Genomic DNA, 19,398 nt, shown 5'->3' with positions numbered 1-19,398 from the left:
TTTCTGCAAATAATTCAGACGGTGTAATTTCTGTCAAAATAACGAGTCACAGTTTTCCAAATGTGTTTAGACTCATTTTAATAAAAGTTTAAAATGTGGAAGAAACTGTCAAAAGCAGGAATGAAAAATGTACAGTGCAAAAGGCACATGTGTGTTCATATGGATTAGTTGCTTCAAAGCGAGTACATTAAGACATTTAATGTTCCCCATGAGAACCTGGTAATGTTTTCCATATGTGATATTACAAGTTTAAAAAAAAAAAAAGCTTAAGTTAGTTTCTCTCAAATTTCCCAAACACTCCTGAGGCAATTCCAGTCCATGATGCAGGATCCTGCAGCTAAGTTTCATAAGGCACCACAATGTCCAAAGCCTGCAAAAGACACGTGTGTTAAAGGCACATTGTAAATCACTCATCCATTTGCAAAATAACCAACAATTAGATTTTTTTTATACTGCGAGTTGTCAAACGCCCAAGATGTGTATCAGTGTAGCTGAAAAAAGCCCTCATTTAGAGCCAGAAAAACTACCCGCATTATTTGGATGTTAAAACGATTAAATATTTAAGTCAATGATTAAATTACGGCCAGGCATCATTATGTGGTTCTGTAGTGACAATAAACCGTGTGTGTTTTACTATTGGCAGTCGGCAAAAATGCTTTTGGTTTCACACACCCCGAACTACAGAGATCGAAAGGAAGTTACAAATGGTTAAGTGAGGATTGGAATGCTCACAGATGGTTACATCATACCAATACTTTACATTTGTAGTGGTAAATGGAGCTGTAATGTAGAGACACTTCAAATAGAAACTTCAACGGAATATTTGATGACTTATGGTTGTTCTCCAAAGAAGTAAGAGGTCGTGTAGTGTGATTTGAACGGTTTAATCGTCGTCGCCTCATCTATAAACAGCAAAAGGGCGAAGTCGAGTGAGCGGCGGATACTCACAGCTGGGCTCGTCGCTGCTATAGGAAGGAGCAGACCTTCTGCGGTCTGAACGGGTTGTTGCTGGACGACATGCCCGTGAGTAAAGGGTCTTGCTGGGCGTTTTGAAGGCAAAACTGCTGCAGGTCGGCGGCGGCCTGGGACACCTGTGGAAAACAGCAGCAAAGTTAAGCGGAGGCTGTGTGACAGAATAGACGAGCTGGGAGTCCCCAGACTGGCAGCGTCGAAATAAAACAATAAACATGCGAGTGGGAAACAGCTCACGCCCAGTAGTAGCTGGCGTTAGCTGGTGTTAGCTGGTGTTAGCTGCGTTAGCTGCGAAGCTAACCCTTACCTTTACTCTGTTGATGCCAGCTTCAAGGCGCAGCTGTTGGACGATTTTCCTCATTGCTACGATGTTGGAAGACATTCTGCCGTTTTAGATAAATTTACGACAAATATGACAGTTTTTGTGACTTCAATTATCCACTAGCTCTTTGACTGCTTCTTCCTCAACAGTTTCCGTTTTTTAAAGGCGTGCCCGCTAGTGCTGCCTTCATTTAACTTCCGTAAAGTGGAAGGTCCTAATTTTCCCTCTTTAGTTTCTGATACGGAAATAGTACAAAGAAAAACATTTTTGTGTGTTTTGAAACTATCTGTGCCAAAATAGTACAACTGAAATATATGGATTTTATATAATATGTACTCTGACTGAATGATCTACCTTCTTTTGCTTTCTAATAAAAGTTAATCCTCCACTTGCCAAAGAATGCCGACAAGCACCAGAGTCCCCAAATGCACCATTAAGATATCTAAATGGCGCCCTCTAGCGACAACATGCATCTAGATACTTAAGGAGGAAAATGGCAAATATCTTCACATAATTCACGATGATTATTAAAAAGAAATTACACACTAAATTAAGAAATCCCATTCATTTAAAGTTATGCAAGTTAGCTGGATAGTGCTTTTAATTCGACCTAAATAAATATTTAAGAAAGTAGTCAGTTAGCATCAAGAATTATTATATTTTATGTCCACAGTGAAATTAAAAGTGTCAAACGTCTTTAGAAATTCAACATGGAGTGTCAGATTTCATTACTGCAGATGGGCTGACGTCTATCTTTTTTTTAACTGCATTTGTCATCATCAGCACCAGAGCAACCAGTGCTGGCACTCTCATAAAGGAAACTCCAATAAACCACTGACGGTGTTTGATTGTTACTGAGCCGTCCAGGCAAAAAGCTTTCTACGAGCAGCGAGTCTGCATCTCTCTGGCTTCCTATGTAAGAATGGAGCTGTCCTGTGAGTCAGGGAGATTTCCTGAAAACAGGAGACCCATCAGCTGCAAGGTATGTTGAGAGAATTTATACACTTGTGAAAAACCTTTGTTTAGATCCATTGAAAAATTTGAGAAGTTATTCATTGAAGATTTGTTTGTTTCCTTATGACTGTGCATAAAGGCATGTACATACACGCATTAACCAGACTGTCTTAATATGTTTCATTTGTGTAGTTTGTGGAGCTTCATGTGCTGTTTGTGCCAGATGACCAGTGGAACGTGAAGCTCAACAAAGTCCCTGCTGAAGCCATAGAGCACTTTATATCTGCAGGCTTCATCAGGTCAAACATCTGAATGATACGATCTAATTCATCTCGCACCGTACAGTGATAAATTTGAGAAAGAGACTTTGTAAAAATTCAAGTCAGTTATTTTTGACTGATTGTGTAAGGTTTCCAGGTTAAGGCGAGCTCTTAGAGTGCAATACTAAGTAAAGTATTAAAAATTTTAAGTAAAGTTAAAAACAAAAATGCCCAAAAATTTAGTTCTAATATGTTTTCAGTTAAACAATAAAATGTACATCATGATTATTTCCTGCATTTTTGTGCAAAGTCTCTACAGAAAAGTAGCAGCCACAGCAGTTGCCAGGCAGAAATGGCAAATACTATCAAAAGTCACACTGTTCAATAGCAAACAATGCTGTTAAAGCAGTAATTTGATGTGATAACAATTGGTAAATTTTTAATATGTTTTTCTTGGTGTTGTTAGGGTCTATCCAGACGTCACTCTGAAAACCCTGAGGAACGAGATGGCCGCTCTCCTTGGCCCCGAGAGGAGGATCAACACATTCTCCTTTCTCAGATGCGTGGGCCGCAGTCTGGCGCTGGTGAGTGCAGCTGGCCGTTAAGTGCTCCTTTGTGCAGACTGCGTTTTACCAGGCACACAACAATGGCATCACTTTGATTCACACGTTTGCTATTCAGGCTGCCGCACTAGCGGCTGTAGAGCACGGCTGTGTTTGAACTGAGGACTGTTTTACTGCCGTGACCCTTCCGACGACCAAATTCTTTTCAATTACAGGTCAAAAGCAAACAGGAGCGGGATCTCAAAGTGAAAACCTTTGCTCCACCCTATGTACGTAGAACTCCCTATGCATGTTTGTCTGCTAGTTTTCCTGTGTTCCTCTTTCCTTACTACCATATGTGCTGAGTCAGGCGTCCCAGCCGGAGCTTTACCTACTGCCCACCGGGCAGATCGACAGCAGTGTTTGCTCCCAGTCTCTCACCCCGGACACGGGCAGCAGCTCCCCAGACCAGCACATCTATTACCATCAGCCCAAGACGTGCAGACTACCAACGGGGACAAAGGAGGCTGTAAAGTTCCCACTCATCCCCCAGTGTTCCCATCAGCCACCGCCCACCCCCAGCCTGGAAGAGGAAGAGGAGGAGGATGAAGATGAAGACAGTGGAGAAGAGGAGGAGCAGAGTCTTAGTTGCTCCGTGGCAGAAAGAGAACATGAGGAGGAGGGTCTCTCCTCCAGAAGGCCTGAGTGGGCTGAGCAGGAGAGTCGAGGGTCACCACGGTTTGTTTCACCCACTAAAGGTAAAGGTCAAAAATAATGTCCACACTAAATAATCTAAGGAACAAAGTTATTTCTAATAACTTGTAAAACTTGTAAAAAGTCCACATTTCAGCTTTGAGATCACTCACTGACTTTTAATAATTAGTGACTTTTTTCCACCTACATCTGCAGCGTCACAACATCAAGACGGTGATTTGTTCCTGGTGAAGGATTTGCCTGCCAAGAAGGAAAGCTACAGGAAGAAGCATCAGCACCACAGAAGAAGCAGAGCAGCCCGAGATTCAGGAGTAGCGGAGTCCGCGGAAGACGGGGATTCGGGTTTCTCCCTCATAGACGGGTACTTTGGTAGCCAGGATTCAGGACTGAAGCATTAGTGTGTGCATCACTGCTAATACTAGTACTTCAATCTGTTCTTTTCAGGCTCAGGAAGTCCATCAAGTCCACGAAGACCAAAGCGGCTGTTTTGTCTCGACCCGTTCGCTGCACCTCTCCACCTCCAGGCCTGGACTCGGCCTCCGACTCCCAGAATCCTGATGCTTCTCGAGGCTTTCAGACAAGCAGTAAGCGGCCACTCAACCAAGATTGAACAATCGCTGCTGCTCATATAACTCACAGGTTGTTTTCCTTTAGGAAACAAAGTCATAGAGGAAATCAAGCTGGTGAGGGAAGAAAGAAAGCAGCTGGAATGGACGAGACAAGAGTTGCTGCGGAAGGGGAAGGACTTGTTGGCTCTGAACAGACACCGTAGGAACCAAGGTGACGCTCTGTTTGAGTCACCGGCTGACACATGTACAGCTGATCTCAATTCCACTGCTCTTTCCTTCCTGTTTATTCTCAAGCACGCGACACCTGGAAAAAGAGATATTTTGAGACCAAGAAGGCCACAGCTCCTCTGGAGGACAAGCTGAGGAACGTACGACAGGAGTTGGAGACATTTTACAACAAGCTGCTGCACCAGCTCCAGGCTAGAGACAACAGAGGGAAGCCAAAGCGGCAGGGACGGACCTCCATCAAGGTATGATCCCAACCTGACAATACGGAAACTACATCTTGTGTTTGCAGCACGGTTTAAAAAAGTCTGAATATGTGAACTAGTAAATAAAAGCTTTTTCATTTCAGAATGGGCTCATCATTCAGATCATGACAGAGAGCCATGAGATCGACAACCTCAGGCGGAAGGTGGAGGACGCCAAGATGAAGCTGGTGGCAGAGATGAAGGTGATCTTCTGTGTAGGATTCAGGTCATTAATGTGAACTGTCTGTATCGTGTCTGTATCCACAAACCGCCGTGTTCGTGTCCCGAGTAGTTGAGGAAACAGGCTGCTACGGAGCTGAAGGCGCTCAAGGCTGAGCTGGCCCAGAAGAAGAGTCAGTCATCTCGTCCTGGGCTCGCGGCTTCTCTCGGCTCAAGGAACAGGCTGCAGGCTCAAACTACAGCTCATCCAGCGTGTCCAGAGCTGCGCACGTGATTTCTGAATAGATGGATTTAGTCCCAGGAGAGAAAGTAAAAATACGAATTAGTGATTTTGTATTTCTGGCTTTTGTGCTTTTGTTTGTATTGTTTCCAATACTGATACCGACCTCTCTTGGATTTTTCTCAGGTGCTGTGACTTCCTTAATTGATTATTAACTGTTATATTAACTTCAGTGATTAAGTGTTTTAACTGAATATTTTTTTTATTAATGGACAATATTAAAGTGCACAGATGTTAACAAGCTGAACAGGTGAATCACGAGATTGTGTCGGGTCAGTTAGCACGGAGGAATGTCTGAGGCAGTTACATTCAAAGGCAACGGCAGTAAAAGCATCAATAAACTCTAAAGTGCAAAGTACGCGTCCCTGAACTCAGCGTCAGCGTTGTCTCTGCCACAATAGGATATATTGACTTAGCAACAAACAAAGAGGCTGGTGGCGTAAATGTCTGCAGGGGTGTAGAGCTTTTCCCAGCTAGCATCCTAACAAGGCGTTCCACATCAGCGCGGTGTGTTGCCTGGCGACCGGGTCGTCGCTGTAGTCCAGGATGTTACCGTTCCACATGCCGATGCCCCTCAGACCTTTGGACAGCACAGCATTTGCCTTGGGACAAATACTCTGAGGGTCATCGTACCAGACCTGATGAATCTGCCCCTTCTGGTCCTGAGACAAACAAATATAACGATACAGAAACATTAGTGCTGGTTTGTTAAGTTGGAATTTGACAGGACTAAGTGGAAGTGAAGGTGGTGATGCTTGAAGTGTGACATTTATGTTTCACCATAAAGAAAAGATGGAACACCTTGTAATTGAAGTAGGGAGCCTGCTGCTTGTCGTCCCACAGCCTGCCAGTCAGCGAGCTGGTCACCTGCTGCATAATCCACCGGTACGTCTTCTGTTTTCCTGCTGCATCGCTGCAGGGGGCTCCTCGGAATGGAACCTTGGCTATGGAGCAAACGCCTTCCTGTGACCAGGAGAAGACGTTATAGAAATAGAGATTATTTACAATATTAGTAAATACTAATTAATAGTAATATTAGTGACATGTTGTGCTTATACTGAAGAACAATGTGGTACCTGGGACAGATTGAGGCACGGGTAGTCGTAGCCATACCACGGCACCCCCATCACAAGCTTCTTTGGATCGATCTTCAGGTTTACGTACTCGTCATAAGCTGAAAAGGAAAATAACAGGAGTCACATATGGCTGCGATGAGCAGATCGGCATCACTGCCACGCAACGGGACGACAGACCGGCGAGTGTTTGGGCGAGTGGGGCGTTCGCCATCGCGATGCAGTCCCCCGTGATCTGGCTCTGCTCATCGTAGGACATGACAAAGAGCAGGTCGCAGGATTCAGCAATGGCCACGTAATCGTAGAAGCGCTTGTCGATGCCCTTCGAAGACCAGGCAACATCAAAGGAGACCTAAGGAACAGACCAATCAGACCAGGCAGGTGATAACAGACCTACAGAGCCTAATTGAGTTCTACCTGAGAACCTCGGATGGCGCTGTGGAAGGCCTGCGTGGTCTCATTGACCAGGTCTGTCAGGGCTTGGTACTCAGGCGACCCCTTCTCCACCGCTTGTTCAATATCGATGTTGATCCCGTCCATAAACTGACTCTTGGCCAAATTAACTTTCTCTGTTATCCACGCCGTCCTGTTATCTCGGTCCACAATGTGAGACAGGGGGACATCACCTTTTCTCACCCAAAAAAGCAAAAGGAGATGAAACAATGACTTTAATGATGGATTGACACTCATACGTTCTACTTAAAACTTAAAAAGCAGTTGTGGACCACGTGAGACTGGACTTTTTCTACTGTGGCGATCATAGAAGGTCTACCTTTGAGGACTACTCGTGCTCCTTTGGAGTGAGCGTAGCACATGAGCTCTGCGTCATATTTCCCAAACGTGGCCACAGTCGTCACCATGCTCCAGTTGTACGACTTCCACGTCTTTCCGCCCACATCAAACACAAACACCTGGAAACACAGACTGATGACTGTAAAGATGAATCCTTGTTTATTTCAGTACCAAAACCAAAACTTTCTAACATTATATTATAAAAGGTGATAGTCAAGCAATAGGGTCAGGTCCCTGGGCAGAACTGCCTGTCTATTAATGAATGACCACCATTACTGGTACCTTGTGTAATCAGTTTGCTAGCAGCAAACAAATACATGCAGTATTTACAGTGTGTCTAGTCACCTGGATTCACTGTTACTGATACAGACATCTAATAACAACAAAACAAGTGCGTAAACTTCAGTCAGGTGGATGCATAAAAAAAACTAACACTGAACAAAGAGGAAGCGGAACTTGGTACAGAAATTACTGCAAATATAGATATATAAATATTTTTTTTACTTCAATAACAACTTCCTTGAATTTATCACTTCATGTCTGCCTGGTGTTAGGTTTAAAAGTGTGTGTCCAAAGCTTAACATTTTACAAGCCTCCATCACGAGATTCAGATGGATTACGGTCCTTTAAGGCCTTTTAAGGATTTGGTTTTACAACAAATCCTCTTGTGAGTCACGAGACAACTACAATAAGTTCCCCACTATTTGATCTTTCATCTGTCACGTCGGTAATATTAATAAGGTTTTTATTTTAGCCTCATTGATCAGTCCCATGAATACACCAGCTCAGTGGAACTACACGCCTGTTTACTGTTTTAATGGCTTTGGCGTTTGTGTTGATTAGTTAGCACTTTCCGAGCTTATAATTAGACATCCGTAAAAAAAGAAACGCACAATTCGTTTTTTACTGGGCTTTATACTGAGTCAGTGTCCCCAGTGAGTTTCATTTAGGAAGTCAACTACCTCAAAGTCTCTGTGCTTCTGGATCGGTCGACAAAGCTCCGGCCTCTGACACGGACACGGGTTCTCCCCGAAGACGGACGCCAGCGACCACAGAACCGCGACAAACCACAACATTTTCAGAGCAACAAGAGGAAGATTCAACCCAAATGAAGTCGAACCAGTTCGAATGTCGCCTGTTGTCGCGTTCTTCGGCCAGGTACTGGCCGCGACGTGGGACAAACTTCATGCGCAGACGCGCAACCAGACGCGCCTCTCCATAAACTATTCAAAGTAGAATTATACAGTAAAACTAAAGGCACTGCAGATTCAGATGTATGAAAAACACACTTCACTGAGTCACAAGGGCGATTTGTATATTAAAGAATTAACAGGAAAACAGGAAAATTTAAAAAAAATTCAATACATTTTTATTCAAATTTATTGAAAAAAAAAACTCCTATTAAGCATCCGTGGTGCTTATCGGTGCCCTGTACTGATGTGTCCGAAATGTCTTTGAAGCATTAATGTGGTAAGTTGATCAAACAATCAGAGGCAGATCTGTGTGTGTGTGTGTGTGTGTGTGTGTGTGTGTGTGTGTGTGTGTGTGTGTGTGTGTGTGTGTGTGTGTGTGTGTGTGTGTGTGTGTGTGTGTGTGTGTGTGTGTGTGTGAGATGTCACACATTGCACGGCAGGTCAGGACGAAACCTACTGTACGGAGTTCAGTTGTGCAACAGCGTGAAGCATCCAGGGCTCCCAGGAGCACAGCGACCTCAGTGCGACGTGGACCTGGTCTGATCCCGTAATTAGGAGAGCCACACGTGCAGCATCCTGCAACTCGGCCGTGCAGAGCTTGTCAGTTGACTCTGAAGGATTCTTTAGACAATTTGCAAACTGTAAGATGACGTAATCTCAGCGTCATCTTTCAGATCGGTCACCATATACAGCGACAACTAGGTTGTTCACTCCCGTTTTAACACGTTTGTGTATTAAACACTATGTCACCAAAGCTTCAATACTTAAATAAAATAACACATACACTCCAAACACTCTACTTATATTACTGTACTTAGTACATGCAACTTCGCACCTGCAAAGTATGACAAGTAACTAAAGCTAAAAAGTATGACAAGTAACTGACGTAAAAGTACAATCAAGTAACAGTCAATTTACCAGAACATAAAAAAGTAAAGACAGAACATTAAATACACTATAATTTTCTCCGTCTGGTTCTAAGCTTCTTTCAACAGCGTGAAAGTATGGACGTTTGAACAAAATCAAAATGTCAGGTTAGATGTGTGTAACCTGATGTGACAGGTGTCACTGGTGTCATCATTGTGATCAAAAGACACATCGTTCCAGATATGCTACTCTCTTCATTTTCTACTCTACTGTTTTGTATATTACTATGAAATGCATCTATTACATCAATGCACTAATTACTAACAAAATTTAGATTTCTTTTGGTTTAATGTGTCAGTGTCTTTGTTAAATGTGTTTGATATCAATAAATATATGCAAAACAGGTTTAATAAATCCTTATTAATAAATAAATAACAGGACTAACAGAACTAAACATTATGTAATGTTTTAAAAAGCATTATTAATTAAAACCTTTTTTTTAAATTGTGTCATCATTTGTAATTTGTTGCTGGACCCCGTGGTTCATATTCATCAGCTCTTGCTGCTTTACATGACACACAGTCATTTGAACAGCCATGAACACATTTTTGATAAAATATTATTTTACGTTTGATACTTTAAAATATTGTGACAATAAAAGTTACATGTATGATTACTGACCTTGAACAGTCAACAGTTCATAGACCACGTTGACAGATTTCTGATAATGTTGCAGGTCAGAGCAGAATGACATTATATTAAACTGGAAGCTGCACATGTTTGCACAAATTGAAATTATTCTATTGTAGCACGTTTCTAATATTTGCTTAAAATATGTCTTCATATATTAACAGTAATTCAATTAACTTGAAGTTTGTTGACGCGCTATACTTTCAAAATTAGCATTACTCAAATGATATCACCACACATAGTTTAATATATGATGAAATTAAACTAAAATTATCTGATTTATTGTACATGCATATACTTGATTCCTGAATTATATCACAAATGTATAAAATTTGTAATGACATTTGTTAACTTTGCTTGCTGTATCGTATCTCGTAAGGACACAATGCTGCCTGTGAACAGTTGGCTTCAAACAGCTTGTTACGTCGACGACATTTTACATGGACTTGTTTATTTAATCTAAATGGTCAGGGCACAGTAACACCGATGGCAATGAACACTGATACTTAGTTAATGATACATTTTGGACGGATGCATCATGAGCAAAAATGGGGTTTAAAAGGAGGCCTCTGGGTGGTAGTCAGTCACATCCACCAGCCATGAGGGTGCTTGTGCTAGCTCTGACTGTGGCCCTTGTGGGTGAGTGAGCCTTTGCACATTCATTCTTAGAGACAAAGACTCAAATAAAACCTGACTTTATTCCCTAAACTGTTAATAAATTATTTTAAAACTTGTGTAATTAAATTTAACCATGATGTTAAAATAAAAGAAATGTTGTTTTGCCTTTCTACAAAGCTTAAACTAACGTTTTATTTTATTTAATTTTCTCATATCTAGCGGGCAACCAGGTCAACCTAGGTAAGATTGTAACACTCTGAAGTTATCCTGTATAGTTACCATCATTAAAATGTAAATTTCATCTCTGAAATGTCCACTACTCATTGTATTTCAATGCTATTGCAGCCCCTGAGTTTGCTACTGGAAAGACCTATGTGTTCAAATATGAAGCAGAACTCATGGGCGGCCTGCCTGAAGAGGGTCTGGCTCGAGCCGGAGTCAAGGTTCGAAGCAAAGTCTTAGTCAGTGCGGTGGCTGCCAACACCTTCGTTGCCAAGGTAAATCTGGACCATGTAGTAAATGGGACACAAAGAAGAAAGGAGCATCTCAGACATTTTCGTTGTTTTAAGTTCCCATTTCATTAAAACAGTTGTTTTTTTCTTGCAGCTTTTAGACCCTGAGCTCTTTGAGTACAGCGGCATCTGGCCCAAAGACTCTTTCACCCCAGCCTCTAAGCTCACCTCAGCCCTGTCCGCTCAGCTCTTGACACCCATCAAGTTTGAGTATAATAACGGAGATGTGGGTAAAGTGTTTGCACCCGCTGGTGTCTCTGAGACTGTGCTCAATATCTACAAGGCAGTCTTCAACATCTTTCAACTGACCATCAAGAAAACCCAAAATGTCTACGAGCTGCAGGAGGTATGAGGCCTTTCCATTTTCTGCCAACAATGTGCTGCGATATGTGAACTGAATCTAGGCATTTGTGAACTAGCACGGAGCCCAGGGTGTGTGCAAAACCCACTACGTCATCAGCCAGGACGTCAAAGCCGACCGTATCTATCTGGCCAAGACCAAGGACATGGGTCACTGCCAGGACCGAGTATTCAAAGACATCGGACTGGCTTACACTGAGGAGTGTCCTGAGTGCCACGCTGTAAGTGCAACTGTCATGACACCACTGGTCCTTTTTTGCAGTTTACTCATAGATGTGGTGAAGTAACACAAAGTGGGTGTGGTTATTTCTGCAGACAGAAAAGGTCATGCAGGGAGCCGCTGCCTTCAAATACGTCATGAAGCCAGAGGGCACAGGTGCTATGATCTTGGAAGCATCTGCTACAGAGATTATTCAGTTCTCACCTTTCAACACCGTGAAAGGCGCTGCCCAGATGGAGGCCAAGTATGTGATTACATGTGCGATCAACAGCATGAAGTGTCCCTCTGTAGATTAACTGATATTAATATTAATAAACAGGCAGTTCTTGACATTCGTGGAGATCCAGAATGCCCCTCTGCAGCCTGCTGCTACTGAATATGTCCACCGTGGGTCCCTCGAGTACAAGTTTAGCACTGAGCTCCTCCAGACACCTGTCCAGCTTTTGAAGATTAGAAATGTTGAGGCTCAGGTAAGTTCCTTCGCTGAGGGATATTTGATGAATCCTACAAGTAAGAACTGAGGATGACACATAACACCTTCTGCTTCCTGCCAGGCCATTGAGATCCTGAACCATTTGGTAGCCAACAATGTGGCCAAGGCCCATGAAGATGCCCCTCTGAAGTTCATCGAGCTCATCCAGCTGCTGCGTGCAGCCAAAACCGAAAACATTGAAGCTCTCTGGTCTCAGTTCAGAGCTAGACCCGACCACAGGTTGGAGCTCGCACACTGGAGAGAAAAACCAAGATCTAAAAAATCATGAATAAGGTTACGATAAAGCATGTGTCTATTCCCATAGACACTGGATCCTGAACGCCGTCCCAGCCATTGGTACCAGTGCTGCTTTGAAATTCATCAAGGCCAAGTTCATAGCTGGTGAGATGACCGCTGCTGAAGCTGCTCAGGCTCTGGTGGCAGGTGTGCACATGGTGACTGCCGACATGGAAGCCATTAAGATTGCTGAGGTTAGTCCACATTAACTTTTGTTGTTTGATTTGGACTGTGTTTGAACACAGGCTCACATTCACCTCTTGATTTTCACCATTCCTCAGACGCTGGCTATGAACAGCAAGTTCCAAGCAAACCCATTCCTACGCGAGATTGCCCTGCTGGGTTACGGCACCCTGGTGGCTAAAAACTGTGCAGAGGACCCAGCTTGCCCAGACGATCTTGTCAAGGTTTGGAAAATGTATTTTAAAACACTGATTTTACTTATGAAACTCCAGGCATTAACACTTATATTCTCCAACAGCCCATCCATGACCTCGCCATCCAGGCTGTTTCTAAGTCTGAGTTTAAGGAGGTTACTCTTGCACTGAAAGTTCTGGGTAACGCTGGACACCCTGCTAGCATCAAGACCATCATCAAGCTCCTGCCTAGCTTCGGCAGCGCTGCCGCCGCCAACTTGCCAGTCAAGATTCAGCTTGAAGCTGTTCTGGCACTGAGGAACATTGCAAAGAGAGAGCCCAAGATGGTGAGACTACTGTTTTTTTAATTTCGTCCACTAGTAGAAGTCGGTAGAATTGATGCTGATCCTTATATGGCACTTTGTGTGAATCAGATCCAGGAAATAGCTGTTCAGGCCTTCATGGACAGGACTCTCCACCCAGAGGTCCGAGTTGCTGCTGCTGCCGTGATGTTTGAGACTAAGCTGCCCATGGGTCTACTGGCCACTGTTGCTGAAGCTGTCAAGAAAGAAACTAATATGCAGGTTGCAAGCTTCGTCTACTCCACCATAAAGGCCATGACCAGGAACACTGCCCCTGACTTTGCTTCTGTGTAAGAACTTGCAGAATTCAAATTAAATTAAACATTGTCCTCTGTATTAGCTAGAAAAGAAAACAATATATGATGATATGATTTTTATGTTTCATTCTCAGTGCTGCAGCCTGCAACGTCGCTTTGAGGATCTTAGGAGCCAAATTTGCGAGACAGACCGCTGGCTTCAGTGGCGCTTTCCATATTAGCACCTACAACCGTATGAGATTACTGTAAAATCTTACTATCAGCAATTGCAGATAAATCATATGTTCTGATCACTGTCGTCATCTCCCTGCAGACTACTGGCTGACGGGTGCAGCTGCCTCTGCCTTCTTTGTCAACAACGGTGCATCCTTGATGCCACGAACCATAGTCGCCAAAGCTAGCGCCTATTTCGCTGCAGCTCGCGCTGACGTTGCTGAGGTGTGATTATTTCCTAGATTTACCAAACTTAAAAGATCAGAGTCCTTTGATGACTTCATTCCTTTATAATATGGCTCCCAAATGGAGTCCAGAGAAATCTAACGGTACTGACCCATCATGTGGAACTGTCCTTGTTTCAGTTTGGACTGAGAACTGATGGGATCCAGGAAGCCCTCCTGAAAATCCCAGCCGCTGCTGAAGATGCTGACAGGATCACCAAGATGAAACAAGTCATGAAGGCTGTAAGTTTTCTGGCTCATTCTCATACTGCCCCTTTATACTGCGTATAGATGTAGAGTAACAGTGTGAAATTGACCGTCCTCTGCAGATTTACGAGTGGAGGGCTCATCCAACAAGCCAACCCATGGCCTCCGCATATGTGAAGCTCTTTGGGCAGGAAGTTGCCTTTGCTAACATCGACAAAGCCATTCTGGATCAGATTATTGAGGTACAGCCTGTTCTCCACAGTAAAAATGTTCCAAGCCAAAGAATGTGTCCTGTAAACTCTCTTATGTTCTCAGCTGTTCACCGGACCTGCAGTTCATGCTTATGGCAAAAAGGCTCTGGATGCTCTGCTGGCTGGTTTCAAATTCAATTTTGCTAAACCCATGCTGGTAGCTGAGACCCGTCGCGTCTTCCCCACTGTTGTCGGTCTGCCCATGGAGCTGAGCTTTTACACTGCAGCAGTGGCTGCAGCAACCTTTGAAGGTAATTGACACATGTTTAGCTTAAGTGACTGAAAAGAAACATTCTCAGTGATACTAAGAATCTGTTTTTTTTAAACAGCCAAGGCCACAGTGACACCACCTTTGGCTGGTAACTTCCATCCTGCCCAGCTTCTGAAGGCTGACATTAACCTGAGGGCTGCAATTTCTCCAAGGTAAACTCTTTTACAAACTTTACTATAATGATCCAAACCTTTAATTCAGATATCTCACCCGTGTTTGTCTTCTCTCCTTTGCAGCGTGTCTATGCACACATATGCTGTTATGGGTGTGAATACCGCTTTCATCCAAGCTGCTGTTGTCGCAAGAGCCAGAGTTAAAACCATCATCCCTGCAAAAATAGAAGCCAGGCTCGATGTGATGAAGGGCAGCTTCAAGTTCCAGTTCTTCCCCGTCCAGGGCGTCGATAAGATTGCATCTGTAGCGTACGTACCCATCGCTATCGTGTGCTACAGTATCTATCATCCGGTCTAGAGCTTCTTTTCTTAATCCATTTCATTCCTTTGACCAACAGTTTTGAGACCTTTGCTGTTGCGAGAAATGTGGAAGAGCTTGATGCTGCCAAAGTCACACCAATGATTCCAGCTGGTGCTGCAGTTCAGGTGTCCAGGGCATCTTTTGCTTCTAGAATGGCAGCAGCTGAGGCTGCGGCTGGTGCCTTGGTGGGTCTGAGCTACTGACGTCCTTTTCTGAGCCTGACTTAAAGATTATGTTATGTAGTTCATAATCATGTAGTGATCTGTGCTGTATTTATACAGTCATCTGAAGTCGTCCCTGATGACCTTCCAAGGAACATCATCAACAGAGTGAGATCCAAGGCGTATGCGAAGAAAAAGTGTGCCGCATTCGATACCTTTGGAATCAAGGCTTGTGCCGAGATTGAGTCTTACAACGCCGCCTTCATCAGAGACTGCCCACTCTACTACATAATCGGAAAGCACACCGTTGCAGTTGAGATTGCTCCAGGCAAGCCAAATGTGTCCAATAAAATCAGCGATGAGATCAAATGTATAGAAGGTTTCTAAAAAATTAAATTGTCTAATTTCAGTTTCTGGACCAGTCATTGAGAAGATTGAAGTTGAGATTCAAGTCGGAGACAAAGCAGCAGAAAAGATCGTCAGAATCATCAACATCAGTGCCGAAGATGAGCTCCTTGAGGACAAGACCGTCCTGATGAAACTCAAGAAGATCCTGGTTCCCGGCCTGAAGAACAGCACCAATCTACAAAGCTCCAGCAGCTCCAGCAGGTCCAGCAGGTCCAGCAGCTCCAGCAGCTCCAGCAGGTCCAGCAGCTCCAGCTCTAGCAGCTCCAGCTCTAGCAGCTCCAGTTCTTCATCTTCCTCATCATCTGGATCTTCCTCCTCCTCTGCTCGCCGCAAGAGCAGGATAGTCGCTGCTGCTGCTGCTCCCAACAGCAAGGCAAGGAAGTCACAGCGCTCCTCCAGCTCTTCTTCCAGCAGCTCCTCCAGCTCTTCTTCTAGCAGCTCCTCCAGCAACTCCTCCAGCAGCTCCTCCAGCAGGTCGAGCAGGAGCTCCTCTGCCCGTGCCAGCCGACGCACCTCCAGGTCCAGTTCGTCCAGCTCTGCCAGTGCCGCAATCAGGGTGAGACTCAGATTCATTAAAGTAGGTGTCACTTAAATTCATGTACAGGCTTTAAACTAGAAACTTTTTGTTGCAGAATGAAGGGTATGACATGACCTTTACCAAGGGCCACATCCACCAGGTAAACCTCAACTGTTGTGTTTTATGTATGTATGTATGTATGTATGATGTAGCTGTGACTGTTGTAAGTACAGTCACAGCTACATCAACCAAAACAGACCATGTATTTGAATACAGACTAAAAGCATGTGTTTCTGTCTGCAGCATGGATCCGCAGCCGGTGCCAGCAAGAGCAGCGCCTTCAGCTTCGAAAACATGATCAACAAAGTGAGTACGACCTGGAGCTTTACCACAGTGTCTGACCCGTCATTCGTTATTCATTACATGTGTGCTTTCAGGCCAAGTACCTTGCCAACACTGTCGCTCCTGCTGCGGCCATCATCATCCGTGTTGTGAGAGCTGACCACAAGGTCCAGGGATACCAGATTGCAGCTTACTACGACCAAGCCACTGCCAGAATGCAGCTCATTGTTGCAAGGCTGGCTGAGGCCGACAAGTGGAGAATCTGTGCCGACGCAGCCATGCTGAGCTACCACAAGCTGATGGTGAAGAATTAGCACAAAAGTTCACATCAGTATTAGATGGCAGGGGTTTAACTCTGATGTCCCTTTTCTTAGGCCAGGATTGCCTGGGGTGCTGAATGCAAGCAGTACTCAACAGAGATCACAGCTGAAACTGGATCAGTGGGTGCAGAACCTGCATTCCGTCTGAAAATGACATGGGACAAACTTCCAAAGAAGATGAAGCACTACGCTAAGATGTAACTTCTTATATATACAGTTATTCAAATGTTGACCTTCTTTGCATTATGAATATAAGATAACCTTAACCTCTGCTTGGTTTTAGGATTTACAAGTACATTGCCCTTTTGGCCGACAACACCGGTGCATCCCTGGCAAAGATCAAGAATGCTCGTAATCAGATCAGACTGACTGCTGCTGTTGTTGATGCTGCAAAACTGGACCTTGTGCTGAAAACACCAAGGGTATAATTTCATTGCTCGTTATTATTCACACAAATGAAATCTCTACCACTCGGGCTGTCTTTAATTGATGTAATGTTGCAGCGCACTGTGTACAAGCTTGGATTGAATCTCCCCGTCGCTCTCCCTTTGGGAAACACTGCTCAGGAGTTGGCTCCATACGAGGAAAACTGGGCTGAGAAGCTCGTCCATTTGTTTACTAAGGCTAATGCAGGTGAAAATATAAAAACAATGCAAATCGTCATAGCTGATTACAGTGAACTGTGAGGATATTGACTTTCACATTGATTTCAATCCAGCTGAGTGCTCCGTGCTCAACGACAAGGTGAGGACTTTTAACAACAGGAAATTCAAGAACGACATGCCTCACTCTTGCTACCAGATTTTGGCTCAGGATTGCACCCCAGAGCTCAAATTCCTGGTTCTGCTGAAGAGGGATCATGCACAGGAACTTAACCAGATCAATGTGAAGATTGCAAACATGTAAGCTCAACAGCATTCATGTCGAAGTTGTGGGAATTGTACAAAAGACAAAGTATTACACCTAACAACCTTGACAGCAACTCTAATAGTTGTACATTTTTGCAACAGCGACGCTGACCTGTATCCAAGAGGCAATAAGATCATGGTGAGAGTCAATGGAGTAGAAATCTCTGCTTCCAACCTCCCATATCAACATCCCTCAGGTTTGTATATTTTCAGCAGATGTTTACCCACCATGATAGAATTTCTTCACTTGTTTTAAATAAAAACACACAAAATATTTTTGTTCATATTAGGCAAAATCCAGATCAGAAGGAGCGGTGAGGGTATTGCTCTGCATGCTCCAAGACATGGTCTTCAGGAGGTCTACTTGGATTTGAATTCTCTGAAGGTAATCATGAGTGACTTTAACCTTCTAACATTCAACTACATGCTGGCGCCCGCAGTCTTCGTTAACAACAGATTCTCTGACTTTACACAGGTTAAAGTTGCCGACTGGATGAAAGAAAAGACGTGTGGCCTTTGTGGAAAGGCCGACGGTGAAACCATGGAGGAGTACCGCACACCCAGCAAACGCCTGAGCACGAACGGAGTCAGCTACTCTCATTCCTGGGTTCTCCCCGGAAAGAGCTGCCGTGACAACTCTGGTAACCCTCACAGCCCTATTTAGATCATCTTCTATCAGAATCTTATTGTGCTGAGAATAAAGCCTCATTTTTAAACTTTCCCAGAATGTTTTATGAAGCTTGAATCCGTAAAGCTGGAGAAACAGGTGACCCTCCATGGCCAGGAGTCCAAATGCTACTCTGTTGAGCCCGTCCTGCGCTGTCTGCCTGGATGCATGTCAGTGAGGACCTCCAGAGTCAACGTCGGCTTCCACTGCGTGCCTGCTGGTACGTCTGAGCCACAGCCACTCTACAAAACTGAATTACGCTGCTTATGTACTAGGGCTAATGGCTAATTTTACTCTGTCCACTATTGCAGATTCTAACTTGAGCCGCTCTGAGCGTCTGAGCAACATCTATGAGAAGAGCGTTGACTTGATAGAATCAGCAGAAGCTCACGTGGCCTGTCGCTGCACCGCTCAATGTGCTTGATCCCCTGCCTTCAGTGTTGTTATGTTCCATTATCTGTTTCATGCAAGTATTCTTAATTACTCTGTGTGAACTGTAAACTTTAATAAAATACACAAGCATTTGAAGCAACTGTTGTCCGAAATTCATTACAAATAAAAATAGTGCACTTAACAAAGCTACGTTAAAACAAACTGTTTGGTTCTGAATGTTGAATGATTTATCGCTTAAACTGATTATCAGTATAAAAAAAAAAACTAAGGCCAATGTATTTACAAACATACACCAAAATTCTAAAAACCAACCAAAAAGTCATCTAACGACCAAAACTGTCCAAAAGCTCTTCAGTTCCAGAAACAAACTAAATGGATTTAATGTAATTTACAGTCCCAAACTCTTAGATACAAAGTTTTAAAGATTGTAGGTGGAACTAAAAATAGAAAAAAGTACTTTCTCCTCGAACGTTCAAGGGACAGCTGCTCCTACTGAGAGAAGTTGATAAGCTGCTGACTTCAAATCATTGACTACGAGAAAACGATGACAAAGATAAAAAAGTTTACCAAGGGAAATTGTTGATGATCACAAAAGAAGACAAGTTTAAATGAGTGAAGACATTACACTCAGAGTGAAAATTGTGACATTGGTGAAGTCCTGGCTTAAAAACATGAAAAAAATTTCTATCCTAGAATTTTTCTAATAAAGA

At 43.6% G+C, this 19,398-nt stretch overlaps 4 protein-coding genes across 5 annotated transcripts; 2 read left to right on the top strand and 2 right to left on the bottom strand.

Annotated features, from left to right (window-relative positions):
- Window positions 1–61: 61 nt before the first annotated feature.
- Window positions 62–1,479, bottom strand: LOC114854474 (guanine nucleotide-binding protein G(I)/G(S)/G(O) subunit gamma-5). Its single transcript, XM_029148910.3, has 3 exons — window positions 1,280–1,479; window positions 949–1,091; window positions 62–370 (listed from the first exon to the last, which is right to left on the bottom strand). Exons 1-2 carry the CDS (start codon window positions 1,352–1,354, stop codon window positions 966–968), a joined length of 201 nt encoding a protein of 66 aa, XP_029004743.1. The 5' UTR covers window positions 1,355–1,479; the 3' UTR covers window positions 62–370; window positions 949–965.
- spata1 (spermatogenesis associated 1) lies at window positions 370–5,515 on the top strand. 2 transcript variants are annotated; one of them, XM_055507943.1, is made up of 12 exons: window positions 370–852; window positions 2,078–2,276; window positions 2,441–2,547; window positions 2,975–3,092; window positions 3,287–3,340; window positions 3,421–3,808; window positions 3,960–4,125; window positions 4,209–4,348; window positions 4,419–4,544; window positions 4,628–4,803; window positions 4,908–5,006; window positions 5,096–5,300. In XM_055507943.1, the coding sequence occupies exons 2-12, from the start codon at window positions 2,217–2,219 to the stop codon at window positions 5,255–5,257; spliced, it is 1,596 nt and encodes a 531-aa protein (XP_055363918.1). In that variant the 5' UTR covers window positions 370–852; window positions 2,078–2,216; the 3' UTR covers window positions 5,258–5,300. The 2 variants fall into 2 exon arrangements, with proteins under 2 accessions (XP_055363918.1, XP_029004693.1); XM_029148860.3 differs by lacking the exon at window positions 370–852 and adding an exon at window positions 5,390–5,515 and having other exon boundaries at window positions 1,615–2,276; window positions 5,096–5,292.
- ctbs (chitobiase, di-N-acetyl-) lies at window positions 5,440–8,417 on the bottom strand. Its single transcript, XM_029148877.3, has 7 exons — window positions 8,091–8,417; window positions 7,109–7,247; window positions 6,754–6,962; window positions 6,517–6,688; window positions 6,340–6,437; window positions 6,065–6,226; window positions 5,440–5,925 (listed from the first exon to the last, which is right to left on the bottom strand). Exons 1-7 carry the CDS (start codon window positions 8,202–8,204, stop codon window positions 5,737–5,739), a joined length of 1,083 nt encoding a protein of 360 aa, XP_029004710.1. The 5' UTR covers window positions 8,205–8,417; the 3' UTR covers window positions 5,440–5,736.
- Window positions 8,418–10,395: 1,978 nt separating this feature from the next.
- Window positions 10,396–18,823, top strand: LOC114854422 (vitellogenin-2-like). The gene is made up of 34 exons (XM_029148780.2): window positions 10,396–10,517; window positions 10,716–10,736; window positions 10,842–10,993; window positions 11,103–11,354; window positions 11,428–11,589; window positions 11,684–11,832; window positions 11,908–12,058; window positions 12,143–12,300; window positions 12,386–12,551; window positions 12,639–12,764; window positions 12,839–13,060; window positions 13,148–13,365; window positions 13,467–13,564; window positions 13,646–13,770; window positions 13,911–14,012; window positions 14,099–14,218; window positions 14,292–14,478; window positions 14,557–14,650; window positions 14,735–14,920; window positions 15,010–15,157; window positions 15,254–15,461; window positions 15,544–16,097; window positions 16,174–16,218; window positions 16,362–16,424; window positions 16,496–16,702; window positions 16,775–16,917; window positions 17,004–17,142; window positions 17,224–17,353; window positions 17,439–17,622; window positions 17,731–17,825; window positions 17,919–18,013; window positions 18,104–18,269; window positions 18,354–18,515; window positions 18,607–18,823. Exons 1-34 carry the CDS (start codon window positions 10,427–10,429, stop codon window positions 18,717–18,719), a joined length of 5,232 nt encoding a protein of 1,743 aa, XP_029004613.1. The 5' UTR covers window positions 10,396–10,426; the 3' UTR covers window positions 18,720–18,823.
- The last annotated feature ends 575 nt before the right edge of the window (window positions 18,824–19,398 follow it).

The sequence above is a fragment of the Betta splendens genome, chromosome 4 (assembly GCF_900634795.4).
Source record: "Betta splendens chromosome 4, fBetSpl5.4, whole genome shotgun sequence".
NCBI lineage: Eukaryota > Metazoa > Chordata > Actinopteri > Anabantiformes > Osphronemidae > Betta > Betta splendens.
The sequence above is the reverse complement of the archived record's forward strand: the minus strand, read 5'-3'. Positions and strand labels throughout refer to the sequence as shown.

Bases quoted from the DNA above. Each gene is read 5' to 3' on its own strand.
- LOC114854422 (XM_029148780.2), top strand. From the start codon at position 10,427: ATGGGGTTTAAAAGGAGGCCTCTGGGTGGTAGTCAGTCACATCCACCA. The intron at 15,158-15,253 runs GTGGGTCTGAGC...GTATTTATACAG, and splicing joins AGGCTGCGGCTGGTGCCTTG to TCATCTGAAGTCGTCCCTGA. The intron at 17,143-17,223 runs GTATAATTTCAT...GTAATGTTGCAG, and splicing joins TTGTGCTGAAAACACCAAGG to CGCACTGTGTACAAGCTTGG.
- LOC114854474 (XM_029148910.3), bottom strand. From the start codon at position 1,354: ATGTCTTCCAACATCGTAGCAATGAGGAAAATCGTCCAACAGCTGCGC. The intron at 1,092-1,279 runs GTAAGGGTTAGC...TGTTTTCCACAG, and splicing joins CTGGCATCAACAGAGTAAAG to GTGTCCCAGGCCGCCGCCGA.
- spata1 (XM_029148860.3), top strand. From the start codon at position 2,217: ATGGAGCTGTCCTGTGAGTCAGGGAGATTTCCTGAAAACAGGAGACCC. The intron at 3,093-3,286 runs GTGAGTGCAGCT...TTTCAATTACAG, and splicing joins TGGGCCGCAGTCTGGCGCTG to GTCAAAAGCAAACAGGAGCG. The intron at 4,126-4,208 runs GTACTTTGGTAG...TGTTCTTTTCAG, and splicing joins GGTTTCTCCCTCATAGACGG to GCTCAGGAAGTCCATCAAGT.
- ctbs (XM_029148877.3), bottom strand. From the start codon at position 8,204: ATGTTGTGGTTTGTCGCGGTTCTGTGGTCGCTGGCGTCCGTCTTCGGG. The intron at 7,248-8,090 runs GTAGTTGACTTC...CTGTGTTTCCAG, and splicing joins AGAAGCACAGAGACTTTGAG to GTGTTTGTGTTTGATGTGGG. The intron at 6,438-6,516 runs GTCTGTCGTCCC...TTTCCTTTTCAG, and splicing joins ACTCGCCCAAACACTCGCCG to CTTATGACGAGTACGTAAAC.